The sequence below is a fragment of the Leucoraja erinacea genome, chromosome 1 (assembly GCF_028641065.1).
Source record: "Leucoraja erinacea ecotype New England chromosome 1, Leri_hhj_1, whole genome shotgun sequence".
NCBI lineage: Eukaryota > Metazoa > Chordata > Chondrichthyes > Rajiformes > Rajidae > Leucoraja > Leucoraja erinaceus.
In genome coordinates this window covers 83,251,627-83,278,590 of record NC_073377.1, presented here as the reverse complement: position 1 = coordinate 83,278,590, position 26,964 = coordinate 83,251,627, and the positions used below count along the sequence as shown (strand labels likewise).

General features: G+C 43.6%; 1 protein-coding gene across 3 annotated transcripts in view; it reads right to left on the bottom strand.

Moving 5' to 3' along the window:
- anapc4 (anaphase promoting complex subunit 4) overlaps positions 1-26,964 on the bottom strand; it is a 116,529-nt gene that overhangs the window by 82,278 nt on the left and 7,287 nt on the right. For 2 of the 3 annotated variants that reach the window (XM_055638015.1, XM_055638034.1), the window contains exons 2-10: positions 23,387-23,501; positions 14,363-14,468; positions 14,149-14,281; positions 11,519-11,593; positions 10,268-10,294; positions 10,131-10,175; positions 6,858-6,942; positions 5,527-5,637; positions 1,738-1,821 (exon numbers count right to left, since the gene is read on the bottom strand). In XM_055638015.1, the coding sequence (XP_055493990.1) occupies positions 1,738-1,821; positions 5,527-5,637; positions 6,858-6,942; positions 10,131-10,175; positions 10,268-10,294; positions 11,519-11,593; positions 14,149-14,281; positions 14,363-14,468; positions 23,387-23,494 (774 nt within the window). In that variant the 5' untranslated portion in view covers positions 23,495-23,501. Of the gene's footprint in view, positions 1-1,737; positions 1,822-5,526; positions 5,638-6,857; positions 6,943-10,130; positions 10,176-10,267; positions 10,295-11,518; positions 11,594-14,148; positions 14,282-14,362; positions 14,469-23,386; positions 23,504-26,964 lie in introns of all 3 variants that reach the window. The other variant, XM_055638025.1, reaches the window with a different exon arrangement.

Below are 26,964 nucleotides of genomic sequence, written 5' to 3'. Positions count from 1 at the left end.
TGTGAGGCTGGGAAAGCACATCTTGGACCCGCAAACCCTCAGCACAGGAACACCGTAAGGCTGCGTACTCTCCCCTCTCCTCTACTCTCTCCACACCAATGACTGCACCTCCACTGACAAGCTTCTCAAGTTTGAGGACGACACAATCCTGATCGGACTGATCCAGGATGGGGAGGAAACTGCCTACAGACAGGAAGTGACATAGCTGGCGTCCTCGTGCTATTGCAACAACCTGGAGCTCAATGCTCTTAAGACAGTGGAATTGATTGTAGACTTTAGGAGAGCTCCCCCTCCCCTCACCCCACTCATCATCAACAACACCACAGTTACATCTGTGGAGTCTTTAAAATTCCTGGGAACCATCCATCTCCATGGACCTTAAGTGAGGGGCTACCATCGACTCCACAGTCAAAAAGGCACAACAGAGGATGTACTTCTTGCGGCAGCTGAGGAAGCACAATCTGCCACAGGCAATGATGGTCCAATTCTATATGGCCATTGTAGAGTCTGTCCTCACTTTCTCCATCATGGTCTGGTTTGGCTCCGTCACCAAGCACGACACCCAGAGGCTGCAGCGAATCGTCCGATCAGCTGAGAAGGTTATTGGCTGCAACCTTCCCTCCACTGACGAACTGTACACTGCAAGGGCCAGAAAGCGAGCAGGTAAGATCATCTCTGACCCCTCTCATGCTGGCCACAAACTCTTTAAATTACTTCCCTCTGAAAGGCAACTGTCAAAGCTGCCACAGCCAGACATAAAAACAGCTTTTTTTCCCACGAGTAGTAGCTCTACTCAATAACCAAAAATCTGTTGCCTCCTTTTGCTCTGGTATTTTATTTAATTCACATTTAATTCAATAATGTTTTATTATTAATGTTTAATGTTTTATGTATCATTCTTAACTGTCACTGTATGTCATGTTGTCACTTGTGTGCGGAGCACCAAGGCAAATTCCTTGTATGTGAATACTTGGCCAATAAACCCATTCATTCATTCATGCATTCATTCATTCATTCAATCGAAAATAATGCAGCATCTTCCACACATTTCTGGTAGGCTTCTACGATATAAGAACATTGTTGAGAAACAAGTCATTTGCAAATGATGGATGAAAGATCATCTTTTTTCAAGGGATGGAAGACAATAAAATCAGTAACACCAACTATCACTAGAGCTACCAAATACACACTTCACCATACCCAAAGCTTCAGGTATGCTGATACCAGTGATTCAGCAAACAAATTATTTCGAATTAAATACCAATATTTATCAAAATAGAACCATATCCAGGATCAGCATTTTCTAATTTGCATCACTAATCAACACATGCACTGGACACAATAAACAAAGTAACCTCAGAACATGCTTTCAACAGTACAGTTATGGATTCTACTGGTAATTTCCTTCTTAAAGACCTAGTATGTAATAAGGAAAAGGCCACAATCAGGAAGCTTATGGACCAGGTGTAACATTTACTTGTTTTGTTCTTTGATTTTTTAAATTATCCTTGGCTAGGGATAGTGAAAAAAGCTATTTTTGGCTCCTAGATATCTGATTGATGAACCCAGTGAACTGACGAGAAACCAATGCCATGTGCAAGTGATAGATTGTTATCAATTAAAAAATAACTCAAATTTAAGGCAAAAATTGAGGACACTAAGACAAATAAAATATAATGAATAATTAATCTTCAGTATTGATCTGATATAGTTCAAATTTGTAACTTTGGACTGTACCTGGAGGAGTGTTGAAATATGAGTGAACTTCCTGGCCATCCGAGTCACTTCAGGTAAACAATCTGAGAGCAAGGTGGTATCTAGCTGTATAAACAAATGATAAGACCTTATATTATAAAATCAACATTTTGTTTCAATCTTACTACTTTCATTTAATTTGTTAAATTCCTCACAATGCTCACAACTGTAGCTTTAGAGAGCTCGGAAAAATGTTGAAAAGCAGGACCACCAGGGTTGTTATCTCCGCTTTGCTTCCAGTTCCCCGTGCTGGCGAGAGCAGGAACAGGGAGATACGGGACCTGAACGTGTGGCTGAGGAACTGGTGCACGGGGCAGGGATTTAGATTCTTAGATCACTGGGATCTGTTTTGGGGTAAGGGGGAACTGTACAAAAGGGACGGATTGCATCTTAACAGGTGTGGGACCAGCATTCTGGCAGGCAGGTTTGCCACTGCTACACGGGTGGCTTTAAACTGAATAAGGGGGGTGGGGTGTTGAATGGGATAGTGGAGGATGGAGTTAAAGGGAAAGGGTTTCTTAAATGTGTGAGCGTAGAGACCGAGGGGTGTAAAATGAGGGTAGAAGAAATAGGTAGCAAGGTGAAAAGTAAAAGTGGCAGGCAGACAAAACCCGGGCAAAAATCAAAAAGGGCCACTTTTCAACATAATTGTATAAGGGGTAAGAGTGTTGTAAAAACAAGCCTGAAGGCTTTGTGTCTCAATGCAAGGAGCATTCGTAATAAGGTGGATAAGCTGAATGTGCAGATAGCTATTAATGACTATGATATAGTTGGGATCACGGAGACATGGCTCCAGGGTGACCAAGGCTGGGAGCTGAACATCCAGGGATATTCAATATTCAGGAGGGATAGAGAGAAAGGAAAAGGAGGTGGGGTAGCGTTACTGATAAGAGAGGGGATTAATGCAATGGAAAGGAAGGACATTAGTTTGGAGGATGTGGAATCGGTATGGGTAGAGCTGCGAAACACTAAGGGGCAGAAAACGTGGGTGGGTGTTGTGTACAGGCCACCTAACAGTAGTAGTGAAGTTGGAGATGGTATCAAACAGGAAATTAGAAATGCGTGCGACAAAGGCAAAACAGTTATAATGGGTGACTTCAATCTACATATAGATTGGGTGAATCAAATTGGCAGGGGTGCTGAGGAAGAGGATTTCTTGGAATGTATGCGGGATAGTTATCTAAATCAACATGTAGAGGAACCAACGAGAGAGCAGGCTATTTTAGACTGGGTATTGAGTAATGAGGAAGGGTTAGTAAGCAATCTTGTTGTACGTGCCCCCTTGGGCAAGAGTGACCATAATATGGTTGAGTTCATCATTAGGATGGAGAGTGACATTGTTAATTCAGAAATAATGGTTCTGAATTTAAAGAAAGGTAACTTTGAGGGTATGAGACGTGAATTGGCCAAGATTGACTGGCAATTAATTCTAAAAGGGTTGACGGTGGATATGCAATGGAAGACATTTAAAGACTGCATGGATGAACTACAAAAATTGTTCATCCCAGTTTGGCAAAAGAATAAATCAGGGAAGGTAGTACATCCATGGATAACAAGGGAAATCAGGGATAGTATCAAAGCGAAGGATGCGTACAAATTAGCCAGAAAAAGCAGCATACCGGAGGACTGGGAGAAATTCCAGAAGAGGAGGACAAAGGGCTTAATTAGGAAATGAAAAATAGATTATGAAAGAAAACTGGCAGGGAACATAAAAACTGACTGCAAAAGTTTTTATAGATATGTGAAAAGAAAGAGTTTAGTTAAAACAAATGTAGGTCCCTTGCAGTCAGAAACAGGTGAGTTGATCATGGGGAACAAGGATATGGCGGACCAATTGAATAACTACTTTGGTTCCGTCTTCACTAAGGAAGACATAAATAATTTGCCGGAAATAGCAGGGGACCGCGGGTCAAAGGAGTTGGAGGAATTGAGTGAAATCCAGGTTAGCCGGGAAGTGGTGTTGGGTAAATTGAATGGATTAAAGGCCGATAAATCCCCAGGGCCAGATAGGCTGCATCCCAGAGTACTTAAGGAAGTAGCTCCAGAAATAGTGGATGCATTAGTAATAATCTTTCAAAACTCTTTAGATTCTGGAGTAGTTCCTGAAGATTGGCGGGTAGCAAACGTAACCCCACTTTTTAAGAAGGGAGGGAGAGAGAAAATGGGGAATTACAGATCAGTTAGTCTAACATCGGTAGTGGGGAAACTGCTAGAGTCAGTTATTAAAGATGGGATAGCAGCAGATTTGGAAAGTGGTGAAATCATTGGACAAAGTCAGCATGGATTTATGAAAGGTAAATCATGTCTGATGAATCTTATAGAATTTTTCGAGGATGTAACTAGTAGCGTGGATAGGGGAGAACCAGTTGATGTGGTGTATCTGGACTTCCAGAAGGCTTTCGACAAGGTCCCACATAAGAGATTAGTATACAAACTTAAAGCACACGGCATTGGGGGTTCAGTATTGATGTGGATAGAGAACTGGCTGGCAAATAGGAAGCAAAGAGTAGGAGTAAACAGGTCCTTTTCACAATGGCAGGCAGTGACTAGTGGGGTACCACAAGGCTCAGTGCTGGGACCCCAGCTATTTACAATATATATTAATGATCTGGATGAGGGAATTGAAGGCAATATCTCCAAGTTTGCGGATGACACTAAGCAGTGTTAGCTGTGAGGAGGATGCTAGGAGACTGCAAGGTGACTTGGATAGGCTGGGTGAGTGGGCAAATGTTTGGCAGATGCAGTATAATGTGGATAAATGTGAGGTTATCCATTTTGGTGGCAAAAACGGGAAAGCAGACTATTATCTAAATGGTAGCCGATTGGAAAGGGGGAGATGCAGCGAGACCTGGGTGTCATGGTACACCAGTCATTGAAGGTAGGCATGCAGGTGCAGCAGGCAGTAAAGAAAGCGAATGGTATGTTAGCTTTCATTGCAAAAGGATTTGAGTATAGGAGCAAGGAGGTTCTACTGCAGTTGTACAGGGTCTTGGTGAGACCACACCTGGAGTATTGTGTACAGTTTTGGTCTCCAAATCTGAGGAAGGACATTATTGCCATAGAGGGAGTGCAGAGACGGTTCACCAGACTGATTCCTGGGATGTCAGGACTGTCTTATGAAGAAAGCCTGGATAGACTTGGTTTATACTCTCTAGAATTTAGGAGATTGAGAGGGGATCTTATAGAAACTTACAAAATTCTTAAGGGGTTGGACAGGCTAGATGCAGGAAGATTGTTCCCGATGTTAGGGAAGTCCAGGACAAGGGGTCACAGCTTAAGGATAAGGGGGAAATCCTGTAAAACCGAGATGAGAAGAACTTTTTTCACACAGAGAGTGGTGAATCTCTGGAACTCTCTGCCACAGAGGGTAGTTGAGGCCAGTTCATTGGCTATATTTAAGAGGGAGTTAGATGTGGCCCTTGTGGCTAAGGGGATCAGGGGGTATGGAGAGAAGGCAGGTACGGGATACTGAGTTGGATGATCAGCCATGATCATATTGAATGGCGGTGCAGGCTCGAAGGGCCGAATGGCCTACTCCTGCACCTAATTTCTATGTTTCTATATAACTAATTCTAATTTGTCACAATCTCTAACAGATGAATTTAATATACATAACAACTGAAGGTATAATGGTTTTCTACTGCAAATCAGGGGAATTTTTACCTCAATTACCAAACCACCAGGACTTATTTGGAATATTAATCATACAACCCTAAATCAAGTAGACTAAATACGAAAATACATTTTTGATCAAAGGTCAAGCAATCCTACCTGAAAATAACTGATAATTGGCTCTAGTTCCTTGGATAATTGAACCTCTGTAATTACAGACAATGCTTTTAAATCACTGGATAAGCAAAGATCCAGGCATCGGCCTACAATCTGCAGAAGGAAATCGAATCATGTTAAAATAGAACACTTCACTGTTTATCTTTTGAATTAAAAAAATGCAAATTGTGTTTTCAAAAACCAAGGATAATATTCAAGCCATCTTTAACAAATTGAAATTCTATCACCTGCGTGATCACCAGTTCCCAAAATCTTCCCTTTACCATGAAACTGCTTGTTGTCCCAAACACAGCTGAATGAGTTACTTCAATGCTTTCCTCTGAGAGTGTTTTTAATCGTGGATAATGTTTCAGCATTGATTTCCTTGTACTTTTGATACTCTTGGTCACTTTGGTCTCACTGCATGTTGATGTTGTATTGTGAAATATTTTTGCAAAACTGTGCTGAAGCAAACTCATTACTTACTGCTTCATGACGTTTAAGAAAATAATTGTTGATCTCAGTACCGTTTTTGTGACACACTGGTGCAATGTACAGGCACCTCTAAGAAATTAAAATACAGATTTTTCACATTTTTTGAATTTTTTGTATTACAAAAATATTACTAAAGTTTAAAAAATAAAATGTATTTATTGGATTAGGCTGTCAGGCCCCTAAACAGCGTAAACAACTTGTAAAACAGTTATCCACCATAGACACCAGCAGTAAGGAGATGCGTATAACACCTCCTTGTCTACAAAAAACCATTGGTTATGCTGCATATGTCTCACCGTACTGACAATCAAAGGTTCAAAGGTCCTTTAATTGTCACGGGTACCAATTAACTACTATGTTCTGTGTGCTGAAGCAAAGCAAGAATTTCATTGTCCTGTCAGGGACACATGACAATAAATTCACTTGAACTTGAGGTATAGTGAAACTCGAATTACCATATAACCATACTAAAAAAAACAAGACACACAACTACATAAAAGTTATCATAGGCAATAGTTGTTTGAGGTGTATTCATTTATATTTTGCAGAGATACCTTTTGCCATCGTAGCTAAATATTCTACAACATACGAATACTAAAAGCAAAATCTAATGACAGGTCATCCGAGAAGAAATGAAGAAAAATTACAAAAAGCTTGCTGAGGTAAATTTTATAGGACACCTAAAAAAAAGTAACTGATAGATGGAGAAACTTCCAGAGCATTGGTTATCTTACTATTACTTTATAAAAGCCACTTAGATGCCACATGGACATTATTTAGGAACAACGAATTAACACCACAAATTGCTTAAAATGATTTAAATGCAAAAACTGTCATACTCGAGTTACTGTTGCAATCTTGTACATTCCATATGCATATAATTCAATGAATCCACAATCTCCTCCGAGAACAAGGACATTTAGCCTGATGAGAAAAGAACAAATATATTAAAGTTCACCCTGATTTACTCAAAGCATCCGATTTCATAACCAAGTTTTTTTTTTCTAATTTATGACAGAATCAAACCGTTTTCAATATACAAATGTAAAACGTAGAACAGTACACCACAAGAACAGGCCCTTCGGCCCTCAATACATCTCCATTTCTGGATATCATACGCTTATCCAAAGAACTCTTAAGGTCCTGTCCCACCAGGCATGCGACTGCATGCGGCTAGCTCGACCTAACGTGGTCGCTTGAGCTGTACGGCGTCACGAGGCCGGACCCACTTCGATCGCCGGAGCCGTATGGAGTTGTGAGGAGCTGGTCCCAACATCGCGCGGGGCTCCAAAAAACTGACACTGTCCAAAAATTCCGCACGACAACGGCCTGTCGGCCCGCAGCCGCATTGAGGCCGTACGCAGCATCTTGACGCTGTATTCAGCGTCTTGACGGCGTAAACCTAACACTTGGCGTTGCGCAATGACGTCACCGCCCGGCGTGCCGTTGCATGACAACGTAACCGCCCGACGCCGTGCGACGTCCAAATTCAGTTGGCCCGCCTCCTGCCCAGCTGATTGGTGAGTATGATGTCGGGACCAGCCCCGCACAACTCCGTACGCCTCCGCGGTTGGAAGTGGGAACGGCCCCGCGAAGCCGTACGCCTCAAGCCACCACGTTTGGTCGTGCTAGACGCATGCAATCGCATGCTGGTGGGACAGGCCCTTTAGATGCCACTGTCATATCTGCCTCAACCACCACCACAGGCAGCACTTTCTAGGAACAAATTCCATGCTCTGTGTAAAAAGATTTGTCCTGCATATCTCCTTTAAGCTTTGATCTCCTCACCTTAAAGCTATGCCCTCAAATATTTCCATCCTGCAATAAAGGTTCAGACTGTCAACCCCTATCTATGTGCCTTTCATAATTTTACATACTTCTATCAGGTCACTGTGCAACCTATGGAATTGCATAGAAACAAACCTAGTCTGTCCATGCTCTTCATGCAGCTAATAACCCCTAATCCAGGCATCATTCTCGTAAACCTCCTCTGCAGCCTTTTCCAAACATTAATATCCTTCCTGTAATGGGGCGACCAGAACTGCATGCAATACTCCAAATGTGGCCGAACCAATGTCCTATAAAGCTGCATTATAGCAGTTACAGTATACTCAATGCCGCAACCTGTGAAAGGGAGCATGCCATATGCTTTCTTTACCACTCTATTTGTGTTGTCCCTTTCAAGGTGTTAAGGACTTACATCCAAAGATCCCTCTGTACGTCAATGCTGTTAAAGGTCATGCCATTAATTGTATATATTTTCTCTTATATTCTATCTCCCAACGTGTAACGCCTCACACCTGCTCAGATTAAACTCTGCCATTTCTCCGCCCATTCAGCAGCTGATCTATATCCCGCTGTAATCTTTGACAGCCTTCCTCACAACCTGCAAACACTACAACCTTCAGAATCACTCTTTATTCACCAAGTATGTTTTGCAACATACGAGGAATTTCATTGTTGAAGAAGGAACTGCAGATGCTGGAGAATCGAAGGTACACAAAAAAGCTGGAGAAACTCAGCGGGTGCAGCAGCATCTATGGAGCGAAGGAAATAGGCAACGTTTCGGGCCGAAACCCTTCTTCAGACTTCAGAAATTCTTCAAGGAATTTCATTGGTCAGGTCAGTCATACAATTAAAAGCAACAGATCACTCAAAAAAACACATTTTAACACGAACGTTGGTGTCATCTGCAAGTTTACTGACCAACCCGTCTACTTTTATGTCCAAGTCATTTATAAATATCACAAACGGCAGAGATCACAGCACAGATCCCCAAAGAACTCCACTGGTCACAAGCCTCAGGCCTGAACATTGTTCCATCACAAGCCAGTTCTGAATCCATACGACCATGTCATTATTAATCCCATGCATTTTAAGTCAATAGTTCATGTCACAAGGATCACTGTATGTTCAAAGGCAGAAACTTGTCCCTTGTACCCCTCCAGACTAAAATCATAGCTGGTGCATGAACTAGTCTCAATGGAATGGGACGTAGGTTCTGGGAAGATAGGCAAAAAAAGCTGGAGTAACTCAGCGGGTGAGGCAGCATCTCTGGAGAAAAGAAATAGGTGATGTTTCGGGTCAAGACCCTTCTTCAGACTGAGAGTCAGGGGAAAGGGAAACGATCTCCCGGTTGCCAAACATTTTAATTCCCCTTACCATTCCCACACTGACCTTTATGTCCTAGGCCTCCTCCATTGTCAGAGTGAGGCCAATCGCAAATTGGAGGAACAGCACCTCATATTTCGCTTGGGGAGCTTGCAACACAGCAGTATGAATATTGATTTCCCGAACCTCAAGTAACTTTTGCATTCCCCCTCTCTCCGTCCCTCCCCCACCCAAGACATTGTACTAGCTTCAAAGCCGCCTTGTTGCAAAGAACTGTCTGTAACCCATTTGTACCAAGGCTACAGCTAACAATGGCCTGTTCCCATTATCATCATTACTTTTAGACATACCTTTCATTCATTTGTTCAATATCTATAAATCACCGTCTATATCTCTCGTTTCCCTTTCTCCTGACTGTCTGAAGAAGGGTCTCGATCTGAAACATCACCTGTTCCTTTTCTCCAGAGATGCTGTGTGACCTATTGATTTATTTCAGCTTTTTGTGTCTATCTTCGGTTGAAACCAGCATCTGCAGTTCCATACTTCACAGGACGTTATCAGCAATGGATGCAATTGAAGTAGCAATAGCATGCAACTCTATAAGATTATTTCTCTGTGAATCTGGCGTTTGTAGCTGCAATACCGAACCGTATTTCCTACATTCTCTTATATGAGAAGTTTCATTTTCATTAAATGCAGCTATGTTACAACAACAGCATTAAGCAAAGCTGAGCCTAGAGCCTCAGACTCTTGGCATACCTATTAGTCTCCATTATTTGAAAGAGGAGAAGGTGGGAGGGGCCGTTCAGACAGCATAAACTGCAGGTAGGAGATGGTTCTAACAAATAAAATGCACAAAATGCACAGCTTCTGAATACATAATTTATGACAATGCCACTTTGTTGTAATGATCTTTGCAATAACATACTTTTAAGTTTGATCATGTTTTTACTCGCACACATAAATCAAAAACCTCCAAAATATGGAATAGAAAAGAATACCTTTTGTCACCCAAAAGCTTTGTTACTTCATCAGATTTTTCTTCACTATAAACAAAAAGAGAAAATGTTTCTTAGTATCCAAAAAACAAGTTAAGCTAACTTTCAAAATTATAGATTTCACGCAACATCGGACATACCTGAAAATCTTTGCTGAAGTACTGTAACTGATTAACATAAAAAATGATAGGAATTAAGAAATAAAGTACATTAAATGCAGTATTGCCAATTTGTGAAATGATTTTACAATTACAACAATCCTTTATGTAACAATAAAATGTACAGTAATAATTATTTAATAATTTTGTTTACAATTTTAAATTGTATCCAAAAGTTGATTAGGCTACGAATAATTTCCCAAACCAAGTCCCCTATTTAATATCAGAAGTCAACTTTATAAAAAAGTTTCAGAACTTTTGAAATTTGGATAGCAATTTATCCATTATTATCATTTAGCAACCCTTCACAATGACAAACCTTATTTGATAAACTTGAATCAACAATTCAACTAAATAACAGTGGCTAAAGGTATTGCTTTCAATGCAGTGTAATTGATCTTTCAAAAGGGGGGGGGGGGGGGGGGGGGAGTGAAAGGGGGGGGTGAAAGGGAGGGGGAGGGGGAAAAGGGGGTGGAGGGAAGGGGGGGGAAGGGGGGGGGGGAGAGGGGGGGGGGGAGGGAAGGGGGGGGGGAGGAGAGGGGGGGGGGAGAAGGGGGGGGAGAGAAGGGGGGGGGAGAAGGGGGGGGGGGAAAGAGGGGGGGGAGAGAAGGGGGGGGGAGAGGAGACACTTTTAAGAAGGGTTTAAGAAAGCTTATCGGGAGAGAGGGGGGGAGTAGGTCTTCCTAGGAGAGAGAAGGGGGGGGTGAATTCCAATGAAGCCAATCAAAATGGGGTCAGCGAAGGAGATGGAGAGACGGGGGGGGAGAGAGAAGGGGGGGCCTGTAAGGGGGGTAAAGACTTCACTGGACTAGGGGGGGGAAAAAGACCCATGCCGACCAAATTTTACTCGCTGAAAAATTTTCAATATCCTAAAAAATTTTCCGCAACCTAGTTGAGGCCGCAAGTAGGCGGGAACCTCCCTTGAGCATGAAGGAGAGTTCCAGCCACCTCATGCAACCTCCTAGGACCATGGGTCGACCATGCTGTGAGTTTGAGTCCAGGGCAAACTCGTCTAAACTCGCAGCTTAGGTCACCCAAGTGGGACAGGCCGTTTACCTGAAATGTCACCTATCCATGTTCTCCAGAGATGCTACCTGACCGGCTGAGTTCTTTAGCATTTTGTGACTTTTAAAAATTAATAATGAAACAAGTTTGCCAAATTGTTCACACACTAGCAAGGTGAGGACATTTCATTGGCTTAATTATGGTTTAGATATGTGTCTTTAAATTTACCTCTTTGGAAGTGCAGGTAACTTCGGCAGGACAAGGCTTCCTTCTTCATCTATTAAACTAATTGAGGAAGTGGCGCTGGAAAGAAGGTTTAAAATAAATATATTTTAACATAACTTCAAAAAGTTGTATCAACAGCAAATTAATCTTTTTGTCTTGTGAGATTTTGTGCTCTAAGACCATAAGACAAAGAAGCAAAATTAGATCATTTTATCCATCAAGTCTGCTTTGCCTTTCAATTATGGACGATCAATTTTTACTCTCAACCCAAATCTCCTGACACCCTTACTAATCAAGAATCTGCTTTAAAAATACCCAATGACCTGGCCTCCACAGCTGTCTGGCAAAGAATGTCATAGATTCACCATCCTCTGGCTACAGAAATATCTTCTCATCTCCATTCTAAAGGTATGTCCTTTTATTCTGTAGCTATGAGCTCAGGTCCAAGACTCTTCCACAAGTGGAAACATCCTCTCCACTTCCACTATCTAGGCCTTTCATTATCTGGGTGGTGTCTTCCACTGCGAAAACTAAAGCAAAGAACGTATTCCGTTTATCCACCATTATTTTTATTCTCCAATACTATTTATCTAGTGTTCTTTTCCAGCGGTCCATTGTCCACTCTTGCCTCTCTTTTACTCTCTATATATCTGAAATAACATTTGGTATTCTCAAAAAATGTTTTTAAATAAACGTTGCTATCGTAGTTTTATGGGACTCCACATTGCGCAGCTACCCAAGGGACCAAGTTAATTTTGTCACAATCTTTTCGAATTGAAAATTGGGATAGTGCCATACTGGGGAAAAAAACCCCACAAAGCTCTATATAACTCGCTCTTAAATCCATCCAGTGATTTGGCCTCCACTGCCCTCTGTGGCAGGGAATTCCACAAATTCACCACTCTCTGGGTGAAAAAGTTTTTTCTCACCTCAGTCTTAAATGGCCTCCCTTTTATCCCTGGATCTGGACTCGCCCAACATTGGGAACATTTTTCCTGCATCTTGCTTGTCTGCTTCAAATATTTTTTCATGGTGGCGCAGCGGTAGAGTTGCTGCCTTACAGCGAATGCAGTGCCGGAGACCCGGGTTCGATCCCGACTACGAGTGCTGTCTGTACAGAGTTTGTACGTTCTCATGACCCGAGTGGGTTTTCTCCGAGATCTTTGGTTTCTTCCCACAGTCCAAAAACGTACAGGTTTGTAGGTTAATTGGCTTGGTAAATATAAAATGTGGATCTAGTGCGTGTCAGATGGTGTTAATGTGCGAGGATCGCTGGTCGGCGCGGACATGGTGGGCCGAAGGGCCTGTTTCCGTGCTGTATCTCTAAACTCTAAATCTGATTAGACTCTAGTTCATCCCCTTTCTCTGTCATTTCTGTGTTTGTGTCTTATTCTTTCATTTTCTTTGATTAAAGACACATCCTAACCAACATCATCTAAATTGTGGTATGGTGTGGCGACGCCTAACGGCAGCGGCTCGACTGCAGTCCGTCTGTCTTTTTTAAATTTTTGTCTCGTTAAATGTATGTTTGATTCTAGGTTTATTATTTTTTTAGCTGTGTATATGTGGGGGGTGGGGGGGGGCAGTGGGAAACTATTAATCTCTTCCCTGTTCGGGGACCCGACTTTTTCCCTGTCGGGTCTCCAGTGTCGTTGGGCCTAACATCGTGGAGCCGGCGGCGGCCACCAACCGGAATCAACCTGAGGGCTCCAGTCGCGGAGCCTGTGGACCGGCCATCGCGGAGCTGGCTGACTTCGGAGCGGGAAGAGCTGTGGTGGCGCACGGCTGCAACCAGAATTCGGAGCTTCGGCTGCGGGCCCTGTGGACGGTAACATCGGGAACTCGCAGATCCCTGGTGGGAGACTGCTTTTCAGAGCTCTCGCAATGGCAACTTCTCCCGCCGGAATCGCGGGGTGAAATGACTTGGAACAGAGCCTAACATCGCCTGGCGGGGTTTAACGAACGCGGGACTTACCATCGCCCACCGGGGGCTTTAACATTGGGAGCCCCAGTCACCTCGACACTGCAGTTGGACTGCTGGACCGCGGGAGAAGAACAAGGGAAGAGATAAGACTCTAAGCCTTCCATCACAGTAAGGAGGTGTTGGAGATTCACTGTGATGGATGTTTGTGTTGAGTGTGTTAAGTGTGGGTCTTGGATTTTTTTGTAATGTTAAGACTATTGAAAATGCAATTTTGTTCTAACCAAGCTGTTTGAATGACAATAAAAGGCATTCTATTCTATTCTAATCTAAATTACAGTATATTTTAACGCCACAAGTAAAATTCTCATCTAATAGCAAAGATCTCAAGATGCCAATTCTAACAATTTGGGACCCATGTTTCTAGCACAAAACCAATGAAATTGGATTTAATTGTACAAAAACAAAAAATCAAAGACTCAACACCTTTGTGAAGTCCAATGCATAATTACCTTCTGGAGGCAGAAACATTAATCAAATTAAAATACTGGATTTGCACTGGAAGTGACATAACCTATAAATGTAGATGAGGTACCACTAGGTGGAAAAGAGGGATTAATCAAGTCACTGCACATGCAAAAGGCTTAATGACAGCATTGATGGAAACGATGTTTACAACAGCAATGTAGATTGAGCTTAAGTTCTTGATTACCTTTTTTGATCTGTCACCTCAGCCCAGTACATGCAGGTAACTGCATTTTCCAAGGTGAAATAATGTAAGATCTCAGCTTTTTCTACATCACAGAGAACAACTCGTTGAGTATCTGCAAGACTGAATGCTAAAACTAGAAAATAAAAAGATTTATCACAGACATGCATAACTTAAAATCCAAATGCATTGAAAGTAGAAGTATTTTGTTGTTTACCTTTTCCATCTGGTCTCCATGCTAATGATGTTACTTCTTTTCCTGTGTTTTCATTAGGTGCCAAGCTCCACACACGTTGAAAGTGGGCTAATCGATGAAGCAAAACCTTCAAATTAAACGAAAAGTCCATGGTTTCCGTTGGTCATAGATTACATAACAGCTCAGATTTTCTGCTTTAATAATAACACATATTATAATCACACTAATGCAAGATTGGAAACCAAGTTCATTTTGTATAAGATGGTAACTTGGTATTAGCTTGCATTGACAAGGAACAAAGTATTTTTAGTTAATGAATATTCAGGAGATAACTGAGGAACAACTTTGGCTCAATCTTGTTGTTTACCATCTGCTGTACCTGGTGCGCCCTTACAGTTTCTTCCCATCTCACCACAACTGGTGGTCGCAGCTGCTCCCTCTCTCCTCATTGTCTAAAGCAATTCTTATTTTGTCAAAGACCCCAATGTCTTCAATAGATTTTTCAAAATATTTGAATCGCTCTCTAATTAATCAGATTTAAACTTTTGTATTAAAAGGCCCAAACGATAGTCAAGAGAATGGGACCCCAAATAATCTCTAATCTTTCTAGTAAATCATTTGTCAACCTTCTTTGTTTCCAGAACAATCTTAAATTCTCTGGTTTATCCTCAGAACTAAAATCCCCCACTCTGAGACCATTGTAATAGATCTTCTCTCAACAACCATTTTCAACCCTTCAAGAACCTTAACATTCGTACATTTGTTCAGACCAGAAATGAAAGTAGAACTCATTTCCTCCCACCCATCCTCTTGGAAGAAAGCATACTCTAACTCTTTACAACAAATAATCCTCCGTCAATAATCCTCCATGGTCAGGGTGAGGACCACCGGAAATTGGAGAAGCAGCACCTCATATTTCGCTTGGGCAGTTTATACCGCAGCGGTAATGAACATTGACTTCTCTAATTTCAGGTAGTCCTTACTGTCCCCTTCTCAGCTCTCCCTCTAGCCCTCTGGCTCCTCCTCTTCCTTTCTTCTTCCCACTCCCCCACCCTCACATCAGTCTGAAGAAGGGTTTTGACTCGAAACTAGTGTCACCCGCTGAAAAATGTGAAGCAAGAAACATAAAACTTAATTTAGCTCCATAGTGAGCAAACAAGCTTTGCAAAAGGAATGGTGGTAGTAAAAGTTTAAAATATCTCCTCCAGTGTACTTTGCATGGTGGCAGAATAATGGGAAGCTTTCACCCCTCCAGACTCCCCATTCAAAACAAATTCTAGAGGTTGAAGTACGACATGTGCCTTTTGAGCTAAGGTGGTCGCTGTTGCCAAGGATGGTCAGGCTGCAGGGACTGAAGGTGGCGCTGTTGACGGCGGTCAGGGAAGGTCGAGCGTCTCTTCCGTCCGGCTGCGGCGGCCATTTTTGCAGTTGCTGCGTCGGCCATGTGGCAGTAGGCCGCAGCGGACATCTTGGCGGCCGGCTGAGGCGGCCAACCCAGGTATTTCACCGTTGCGTGTGGGGTGGCTGGCATCGACGGGCTTCGCCCCACCGCTGCAGGCAGGGATTCCACCCACCGTTGCCGTTGGAGACAGGCTGCGCTGCCGCACCCTCGGCGGTGGCTGGAAGCTGCCGGTGAATCCGTCGCCGGGACCGCCAAATCTCGGCTGGCCGAGGCTCCATCCTGCTGCTGGGCCGGACGGGCAGCCAGTGCCCAGGGATCTTCGTGTTTCTCACCGGTGAGGAGCAGAAGGACGTCTTCGGGCAGCCGCCTCAGGTAGGCCCACCCTATCGGGGTGCTGTTAGGTCCTGCAGGGACTGCATCCAGCGGAAGGTGGCGCTGTGGACGCCAGTCAGGCTGCAGTAACAGCAGCCGACCTGAAGGTGGCGCTGTTGACGGCGGTCAGGGAAGGTCGAGCGTCTCTTCCGTCCGGCTGCTGCAGCGGCCATTTTTGCTCACTGTGGCAGTCATCTGGGCCCGGCTGGGCGGGCCAATGCGTGTGTGGTGGCTGGCATGATGCTTCGGGGGCAGGGAACCCACCGTTGCCGTTGGAGACGGCTGGCTGCCGCACCCTCGGCGGGGGAGCGACGGCAGCCACAAGGCCTCTCAGCTCCACGGTGAGCAGCAGGCGTGGTGAGGGGGAGCAGCCGCAGGTCTCTCAGCTCCGGCCTTGAGCAGCGGCAGCTGGGGTAGGGGAGCAATGGCTGGGGGGGGGGAGCGATGGCTGGTGGGGGAGCGACGGCAGCCACGGCCTCTCAGCTCCAGTGAGCAACAGCTGCTGGGGGAGCAGCCGCGGTCTCTCAGCTCCGGTGAGCAGCAGCTGGTAGGGGAGCAATGGCTGGTGGGGGAGCGATGGCTGGTGGGGGAGCGACGGCAGCCACGGCCTCTCAGCTCCAGTGAGCAGCAGCTGGCGGGGGAGCAGCGACAGCCGCGGTCTCGGCCCAGGTGAGCAGCAGCTGGTGGGGGAGCGTCGGCAGCCGCGGCTTCTCAGCTACGGTGGGCAGCAGCTGGTGGGGGTGCAGCGGCAGCCGCGGTCTCTCAGCCCCGGTGGTCAGCTCAGGGCAAGTCATGCGGGACAGATTGGCGGCCGTCAATTTGGATAGTCGGGGTCACCAATGTAGCGACACCAAACGTGGTGAATAAACAGTTGCTTTATTCAGGTGTTACATACAAGTTTGGTCCACTAACTTATTTGTCATTGCTGCCGTAGCTGAGCGAAGGGTGCTGTCTCGAGCTCAGCTACCTGTTGACTGGGCTGATCTCAAGGTGAGATATGTTTATGTAGCAGGACAATCCCATTAACCCATGACGTCACGTGACAGCCCTCGTAGCAACTGACGAGGGTTCGACCGTAAGTGGTCTGTCTATCAGCTGACGTCACAATTGCAATATTTGTCTTCTAATTTTACTTAAATATCACATTGTCTGGAAAACTAGAATAAACTATTTGTTAATTACACCAATATAACGCTCAAGCTCTCTGCACTTAATAATCACTAAAATGATGTAAATTAAAAAGATAGCAATTATATCTCAGAATCCTGAAATTCCACCCATCAGTTTATAAGATGCTTCATACCTGAATATTTTTCGACAGAATTTGATTTTTAAAAAATGCTTTGCTGCCACAGAAAAATAATATCATGCTAATCTGTTTATGCTATTTTATAACATTCAAAGTTAATAGTGGAATAGACAGTGATCAAATTCATTATTAATTTGGGAAAAAACAACTAAATTTCAACTAAAACAGCGCACCTAATGCATAAAAAATACTTTGATGCAAATGTGTGGTTTCTCATTGTGTTAGCCTCTGTAACTTTATAATTGTTGTTGGTGTCTTTTATTAATGATATTTTGTGCAAGACAAAACAATCGGTCGTTGATTCGGGGATTCAAAGTGAGAAGCACTTTCCAAATTGCCAAATTCCTTAACTGAGTATGTGTTCACTCAGCATCAATCAAAAAATTGATTAATTATAATGCGGCTTCACCCAAATGGTAAAGTAAAACATTATTTCCAGTACAACGATCCTATTGTTAAAAAGTAACAAATCATGCAACTTACCTAAGAAAGAACAATTGTGAATTATAATTGTCAATTTATAGGTATGTTGCAAAACCTACCATAAGCGTCGCTGCAGATCTGTCCCAGCCCGTGTGTGCGATTTTGGCGCCGTTTAGAGGGGGGCGGGTTTAAAACGCGATTTTCCCTAGGCGTTCAAATCGAGGTTGTTCAGCCTAGTTAGTTGGTGACGAAAAATTGCTGGGAGATTCTTTCGCTGGAGATATTTTTACATTTTACGGGTTTATTTGATTATTATAGTAGTTTAAAAATTATCCTCTAAACCCGCGACCGCCGACAACGGGACGGATCTCATACAGCGGACAACGGAAGGTAGGTTGTTTATTTTTACATTAAAAAGGGCTTCTTAAGATCCTTTTATACAAAGTTTAATGTTGCGAGTAGCTAATTTGGGGCCCATTAAATCCCGCAGTATTTTTCTGGGCATTTGGGGCACAAATTTACCGCAATGTGAACGTTCTAAACCAGCGCGTTCCATAGGATCCCAGTCGAAAGCTGATTTAAATGATTAATTTACAGCAATTGTACACTAAATTCCTTCCATTTGGCCTATAAATTAATGTAAATGAGATTTAAAAATCATGTTTTATTGTGAATTATTTGTGAATGTTCTTTGGACACTTAGGCTATTTAAAATGTTAATCTTTCCTTAAGAAATTGATAGATGTTTAGATCTAGTAATTGAATTTTGATGAAACATGATTTTCTTTTTGAGTATTTACTATTTGTTTTAGCGTTTAACTTTATCATTTCTACCTTTTTTTCTAAAACTGCAAATAATAACTTGTTTCTGTTAATGCTGTTCAGTGTTTTTTTTATTTACATTGTAAACAGATGTCTCCAAAGAAGAAATGCAAAATTGTCAATCCAAAAGCCCAGCCAGGCATAGCTAGAGTTCAACTTGAAGTGAAGTTCTCTGTCATACCCGAGTCTGAGGGATCTTAAAAATGGACACATCTTGTACAGGTGCACAACCTTTTATCCGGTGTTCCGGAAACCGAAAAACTCCGAAAACCGGCCATTTTTTCCAGGATGTCGTCTGCACACCAAAGCTCGCGTTTGGCGTCAAACTTGACCCGAAACGACCCACGGTCAACCCAGGTCTGTACTACTATAGCGGCTGCCTCCTCCCCGGAGACCGGGGAGACACTTAAACATCTGTAAATCATTGCTTAAATGTTAGTCAGTTAGGTTGGAGGGCTTTTATGTGAGGGGGGGGGGGGGGGGGTGAAGGGCCAAACCATATTGTGATGCAGTAGTCCCCTACCTGGTGCGGAGAAGTTCACCAGGATCTGAGGCGGACAATGGCCTTACCTTCTTCACCGGTGCAGTAAGCTCCGCAGCGCTGTGGCCGCCAACTCCCAGCTGGGGCTGTGGGCGGCGCCGGTTGTAGCTCCGACCCCGGCAACTCTACCCCTGGCTGCGAGGCGCTCCAAATCCAGCGCTGCCCGTGGCCGGACGCCTGCCCAATGTTGGGAGTTGGCGGCGTCGCAGCGCTGGGATACCAGCGGGGAGCGGGCAATGCCTTACCGGGTCGCCGTGCGGTAAGCTCCAGGGCGCTGAGACGCCTTCTCCCCAACATTCCGCGGAGCTGGGACTAAGGGCATCCGACCGCGTGCCGCGCTGGAGTTTGGAGCGCCAGCAGCCAGGGGTAGAGTTGCCGCTGTCGGAGGCCAATCGGCGCCGCCCATCATCTGCATACTTGAGCCCCCAGCTCCGCGATACTTTTTGTCGTCGACCACTAGGGGTTTAAGCGTTAAAGTTTCCCATTTCTACCTTTTTCCAAAACACCAAATAAAAATCCCTCCAAACTAATGCTGTTCAGTGTTTTTTTGAGTTACATTGTAAACGATGTCTCCAAAAAGAGGAAATGCAAAGACTTTTCAATCCGCGCTACCTTCCTAGGCTAGCTAAAGAGTTCATTCGTGAAGTCCGAAAATGTCCGAAATCCGACAAGTGTCGGGTCCCAAGGCTTTCGGATAAAAGGTTGTGACACCTGTACTTGTTTACCTCATTTGGAAAACGTCTGCCTGAAACAGAGAAATTGCTGAGTTCACACTTCTCTTTGTCAGATGCAAAAGGCTACTCATGTGCTGCTGTTAAGTTAAGAGTGCAGGCTCTCGTTAACCGGACTTTGCTTAAGTTTAAAAAACTCACCAATCTCAAGGAATTTGGAGCATTTATGGAAATTTGTGATGAAACTTTTAAACTTCAAGAAGGCAGTCAACACATTTCTTTAGATGACATTCCACCGCCTGGTGCTCAAGATCCTGAATCCTTGACATCTGCTGAAAGCCAAGTGCCCATATTTCAAGACACTGAGGACATGGGCAATGACAGTCATAGTCTGCATCCTCCACTGAATCTAGCAACGCCAACGACAGCTGCTGTCTCACCTGAACCAATGCCATCAACATCTGGTGTTTCAACAAGATGTAGCAGAGAATTTCTAAGTCTTTCACCAGGGAAACAGAAATTGAAGAAAAGACTAAAGTTTGTGTCCAAATCCAGGGCTGCTCTTTCAACAAAGTATCACACAAAGATCAGTGAATTTAGGGCACGGTTGAAAACTCCCAAACGTACAGTTAATCAAGCCTTAAAGAGAAAGCAAAAGCAAATAGATTTAAAGGACAGAAAGATTTAGGAATTCAAAACCAAATTACATGATAATACTTTGGCACGAGAGCTCTCCAACACCAAGGCAGAGTTTTTAAAACTTAAAAAAGCACACAGACAATTGCTGATGTTTCGTGGCAGTACGAAAAAGAGGAAAATTGTTTCAATTCAACAGCTCAGAAAATGTCAAGAAAATTTAAAGGACAGGGAAGAGGATGTGAGACGCCTCGAATTTGACAATCTTGTCCTCAAAGAAACAATCGAAACTCTGCAGGCTGCCAGTATTGTCAAGGCAAAGGTGGGCCAGAAAACTTACTCCTCAACAATAAGGATGCATGTGTTTGACTGTATTGTAAACAAAACTCCCACAGCAAACATTCCAATCCTGATAAGCCAGTTCTACAAGCGGAGTGGACTTCATCTGGATTATGTTCCTCAACGCAGTGCAGTTGAAGTTATGGCCCGAGAATTGGGGGCTATTGCTGAGTTGCAAACAGCAGAGATGCTCCTTGCAACAAAGGGTTTGACTGTGGGTTTTGACGCAACCACCCAGGAAGAGACCCACATTAACGGCGTTCATTTCACCACCACAAACAAATGTCTCTCTGCAGCAGTCGAGGAATTGGCTGGTGGGACTGCTGAGGACTATGCACAACATATTTGTGAAACAATTGACAATTTGTGTAAAACCTACACATATTTCAATCAGCAAGCAAATTATCAAGAAACCAGACAAAATATAATCGCCAACTTTTCAAACACATGCTGCTATTAGAATTGTGAGTAGTGAGTGGGGTAAATATTTGAACGAGCTCTACTGCCACTTACATCCTCTTGACTCCATTGCTACATCAGTTTGCTCAGCCCTAAAAATGCAGAAACAACCGGAGGACAATTCTTGTTTGGGAAAGACTGTCTAGCAGTAAATGCCATTCTACAGATGAGCAAGCTTCGTTATAAAAATGAAAAGGGGACCCAAAAGGATTTGTCGCATTTTTAGATGACAGGAACATCCCCTGAGGTGTCCTCCCACGGTACCGTGGCAACAGATTGCACATACTGTTTCATATTAGTGGCAAGCTAATAGAACATTATGATGACTTTGTTGCACTGCTGAATAGCGGAACATCCTGTGGGGGGTTGAAAAGCGCCATCCTCCATGACTTCACCCAGGCAGAAGCAAAAGTAGAACTTCAGATATTGGGCTTACTTGGCAAATATCTGACTGGGCCTTGGATGAAGTGCTTCTACACTTCAAGCCAGAATCAGATCAACCATGTTGATGGCATCAAAGTGGTTAAAGGGTGATTGCTGCTCTAAAGGAAGCCACAGAAAATCCAGAGAAATTGATATTGGCAAGGGAAGATTTCTTCGGTGAGGAGGTACATCTTGATGCCACATTGAAAAAGCTTTGGGAGCTACCAGTACATCCACAGTTCAGTTCAAAGATGAGGAGCTGTCTTCAAGCTGTCATCACTGTGTTGAAGAGGCAGTATAGTAAATACTTTGAACTTGATGTAACTGAGAAACTGAAGGAGGAGACTGCATCAGCAAGATCACACAACATTGAGGAGCTAATGGGGATGTTTAGTTCATCGAAAGAGAAATCTCCCAATGCCACCGTGTGTTATTTGTCATGTAGGATGCGGGCCTGCAAGAATAAAACAGTCAATTACCTTGATAATCTCGAGGAACATCGTAGGGAGGAGGTGCTCTGTAAGGCAGTGACATGAGGGAGAGTGCAGAGGAACACACGGAAGAAAAAACAGAAGGAATTGAGAGCAGAAATCATCAAGCGACAGAAAGGCAAGGAGCATGCTCGAGACACGAAAGAGAGGAAAAAACTAGGAAAAAAATTGAAAGAGACTGATTTAAACAGCATTCGCAGAGATTATCCAAATTTGGACTACTCCAAATGTGATGATCTACAGGACATTCTTAATGGGAAAGTAGTGGACAGAAAGGCATGTCATGCGTGGTTTGAAGATCATAAACTTGTAGTTTACAATGCCAAAATTGAAAAGTTGAGGAAAAACAACGTGTACAGAGTTGCTTATTTGTTGCAATCTGAGGAGTATGATGATGCTACTGATTATGATATGCCAATGTACCAGCTAGCAGCTGATCTTCTCCATAAAGACTTGGTCTTTTGCTAGAAATTGTAATTTATTTACCTATCCATAACGGACTTACAGCATATTATACAATAATATTAAAGTTCTTATCTTGAGAATACCACATTTTTGAATTTTCAATGGAGTCTGGTTGTTTATTACTATTTCCGTCACAATGGCCAATTTTGTAATTAACTACAATTAGGTAACTAACTAATTATATGATTTAATTTCAGGTCATCCAAGTAAGATTGTTTTATATTTGTTTCAGAATGCTTCAATCTATGATAACTGAAAATTTAATTCAGTTCTCTTAATTTTTAAGAAAGTTATGGGCTTTTGACTGACCACGATCACAGCTTTTTTGTTATGTCCATAGAAAATCAATAGGGAACAAGATGCTAATTTCCGAGTATGGAAATGGCCACAACTGTTTTAATACTTGAGATATGAAAGTGAATTAGGTGTCAAATTAAACTTCTTTTTATGCTTTGTCTGATGGGATAAATTGCAGATGATTTCAAAATCTCAAAATTTTGTAACATTGCTACAATTTACCATGGTTTAAAAAATGGTTAACTTCCCCAACAATGATTACTTCTCTTAATTTACAATTTAGTTTTGTGATCGATTAATATAAACATTGACAATTTAATTCAAACATAATTACATTCATACCATATTCATGAATTATTATTTTGGTAGAATAATAACACAAAGATCACTTTTACCTCTCCGGTTTTGTTAGCAAGTGCAATGAGATCCCGTTTAGGGGACCATACCATGTAAAGTATCTCATTGGGAAGTTGCTTTTCTCCAACCTGTCGAAAAGCTGGCATAATGTTCCTGTCAAGAACAAAACAAAACGAGTCAACACCCAAACATGAGATTAGGCACAGCCCAAAACTGTAAATGTCAAAAACATGAAGAATATTCAATAACACATTAAAATTGTGATAATGTAATTAGGGACATAGAAAATAGGTGCAGGAGTAGGCCATTAGTCCCTTCGAGCCTGCACCACCATTCAATATGATCATGGCTGATCATCCAACTCAGTATCCTGTACCTGCCTTCTCTCCATACCCCCTGATCCCTTTAGCCACAAGGGCCACATCAAACTCCCTCTTAAATATAGCAATTCTTTCGTATTGACATCTTCCAAGTATGTCCACATGCCATCCATTACGAGAATAATTTCATGTTAATACTAGCGTACAACTTACAGTAGACACCAATTAACACAGATGATCACTAAATGAAATTTAAAGTGCACTGATATTCCTTGCTACGTGCCTCAAAGTACGAAATCAAAGTCATACAATGATCTGTGTAGAAAAGAACTAGTGGACAAAATGTGTCGGAAAGAACTAGCGGACAAAATGTGTCGGAAAGAACTAGTGGACAAAATGTGTATGAAAGAATTAGCGGACAAAGTGTGTAGGAAAGAACTAGCAGACAAAATGTGTATGAAAGAATTAGCGGACAAATGTGTAGGAAAGAACTAGCAGACTAAATGTGTAGGAAAGAACTAGTGGACAAAATGTGTATGAAAGAATTAGCGGACTAAATGTGTAGGAAAGAACATTTACACACCAGTGGTATGAACATTGACTTCTCTAACTTCAAATAGCCCTTGCTTTCCCTCTCTCTCCACCCCCTCCCCTTCCCAGTTCTCCCACCAGTCTTACTGTCTCCGACTACATTCTATCTCTGTCCCACCCACTCCCCTGACATCAGTCTGAAGAAGGTATATGGGACTAGGGGGAGAATACATGTTCGGCACGGACTAGAAGGGTCGAGATGGCCTGTTTCCGTGCTGTAATTGTTATATGGTTATTATATGGTTAAGGGTGAATGGGTGGTAGACAAAAATGCTGGAGAAACTCAGCGAGTGAGGCAGCATCTATGGCGCAAAGGAAATAGGCGACGTTTCGGATCGAGACCCTTCGTCAGACTGATGTGAGGGTGGGGGGGGCGGGAAGAAGAAAGGAAGAGGCGGAGACAGTGGGCTGAGGGAGAGCTGGGAAGCGGAGGAGAAAGAAGGGACTACCTGAAATTGGAGGTCAATGTTCATACCGCTGGGATGTAAACTGCCCAAGCGAAATATGAGGTGCTGCTTCTCCAATTTATGGTGGGCCTCTCTCTGGCCCTGGAGGAGGCCCAGGACAGAAAGGTCGTATTCGGAATGGGAGGGGGAATTGAAGTGCTGAGCCACCGGGAGATCAGGTTGGTTATTGCGAACCGAGTGAGGGTGTTGGGTGAAGCGATCGCCAAGCCTACGATTGGTCTCACCGATGTAGAGCAGCTGACACCTAGAGGAGTGGATGCAATAGATGAGGTGCAGGTGAACCGCTGCCTCACCTGGAAAAACTGCTTGGGTCCTTGAATGGAGTCAAGGGGGGAGGTAAAGTGACAAGTGTGGCATTTCCTGCAGTTGCAAGGGAAAGTGCCAGAAGAGGGCGTTGTTTGGGTGGGAAGGGCCAAAATGACCAGGGAGTGACGGAGGGAGCGGTCTCTGCGGAAAGCCGACAGGGGAGGAGATGGGAAGATGTGGCCAGTGGTGGGATCCCGTTGGTCGACAAAGCTGGAGAAAATCAGCGGGTGAGGCAGCATCTATGGAGCGAAGGATATAGGCGACATTTCAGGTCGAGACCCTTCTTCAGACTGATGTGGGTGGGGGGGGGGGGGGGGGGGGCGGGAAAAAGAAAGGAAGAGGCGGAGACAGTAGGCTTGTGGGGGAGCTAGAAATGGGAGGGGAAGGAGAGAGAAAGCAAGGACTACCTGAAATTGGAGAGGCCAATGTTCATGCCGCTGAGGTGTAAACTGCTCAAGCAAAATATGAGGTGCTGTTCCTCCAATTTGGTGGGCCTCACTCTGGCCATGGAGGAGGCCCAGGACAGAAAGGTCGGATTCGGAATGGGAGGAGGAGTTGACGTGCTGAGCCACCGGGAGATCAGGTTGGTTATTGTGAACTGAGTGGAGGTGTTGTGCGAAGCGATCGCCAAGCCTGCACTTTGTCTCACCGAGGTTGATCATACGCTGAATAATCCAACCAGATTTTTGTTTGGAAGTGGAAAGAAATAATAGAAATTGCATTCATTGCAATGTGTAAAAAGAGATGAGATACTGTATTGTAATTTGCTGCATGTCATTGTGTTATATATCATGTCCTGATTGGTGAATATGTTTAGTTTGTCACTTTATTTGAAGCAGAAATAATATGTGAATGCTTCATTGACCATAATTCCGACTGGTAACTACGCATTTTATCCAAGCACATTATCGCACGTGTCATGCAAGCCATATTAAATGACCACCTAAACTGTCATTTGGCAACCTAAAAAGCTGCCTAGGTTGCCTGGCTGGCAACAGAGAAAAAAAGTTGCGAGAGCCCGGTCAAGTTCAAGTGAGTTTATTGCCATGTGTCCCTGTATAGGACAATGAAATTCTTGCTTTGCTTCAGCACACAGAACATAGTAGGCATTTACTACAAAACAGATAAGTGTGTCCATATACCATAATATAAATATATACACCACATGCATAAATAACAAAGTGCAAATAACAGAAAATGGGTTATCAATAATCAAGAGTTTTGTCCGAGCCAGGTTTAATAGCTTGATGGCTGTGGGGAAGTAGCTATTCTTGAACCTGGTTGTTGCAGTCTTCAGGCTCCTGTACCTTCTACCTGATAGTAGCAGGGAGATGAGTGTGTGGCCAGGATGGTGTGGGTCTTTGATGATGCTGCCAGCCTTTTTGAGGCAGCGACTGCGATAAATCCCCTCGATGGAAGGAAGGTCAGAGCCGATGATGGACTGGGCAGTGTTTACTACTTTTTGTAGTCTTTTCCTCTCCAGGGCGCTCAAATTGCCGAACCAAGCCACAATGCAACCGGTCAGCATGCTCTCTACTGTGCACCTGAAGAAGTTAGAGAGAGAGCCTTGACAAACCGACTCTCCGTAATCTTCTCAGGAAGTAGAGGCGCTGATGAGCTTCTTGATAATTGCATTAGTGTTCTCGGACCAGGAGAGATCTTCAGAGATGTGCACGCCTAGGAATTTGACCCTTTCAACCATCGACCCATTGATATAGATGGGGCTGTGGGTCCCCCTCCTACTCCTTCCAAAGTCCACAATCAGTTCCTTGGTTTTGCTGGTGTTGAGGGCCAGGTTATTGCGCTGGCATCATATGGACAGTTGCTCGATCTCTCTTCTGTACTCTGACTCACCCCCATCAGTGATACGTCCCACAACAGTGGCGTCGTCAGCGAACTTGATGATGGAGTTCGCACTGTGACTGGCTACGC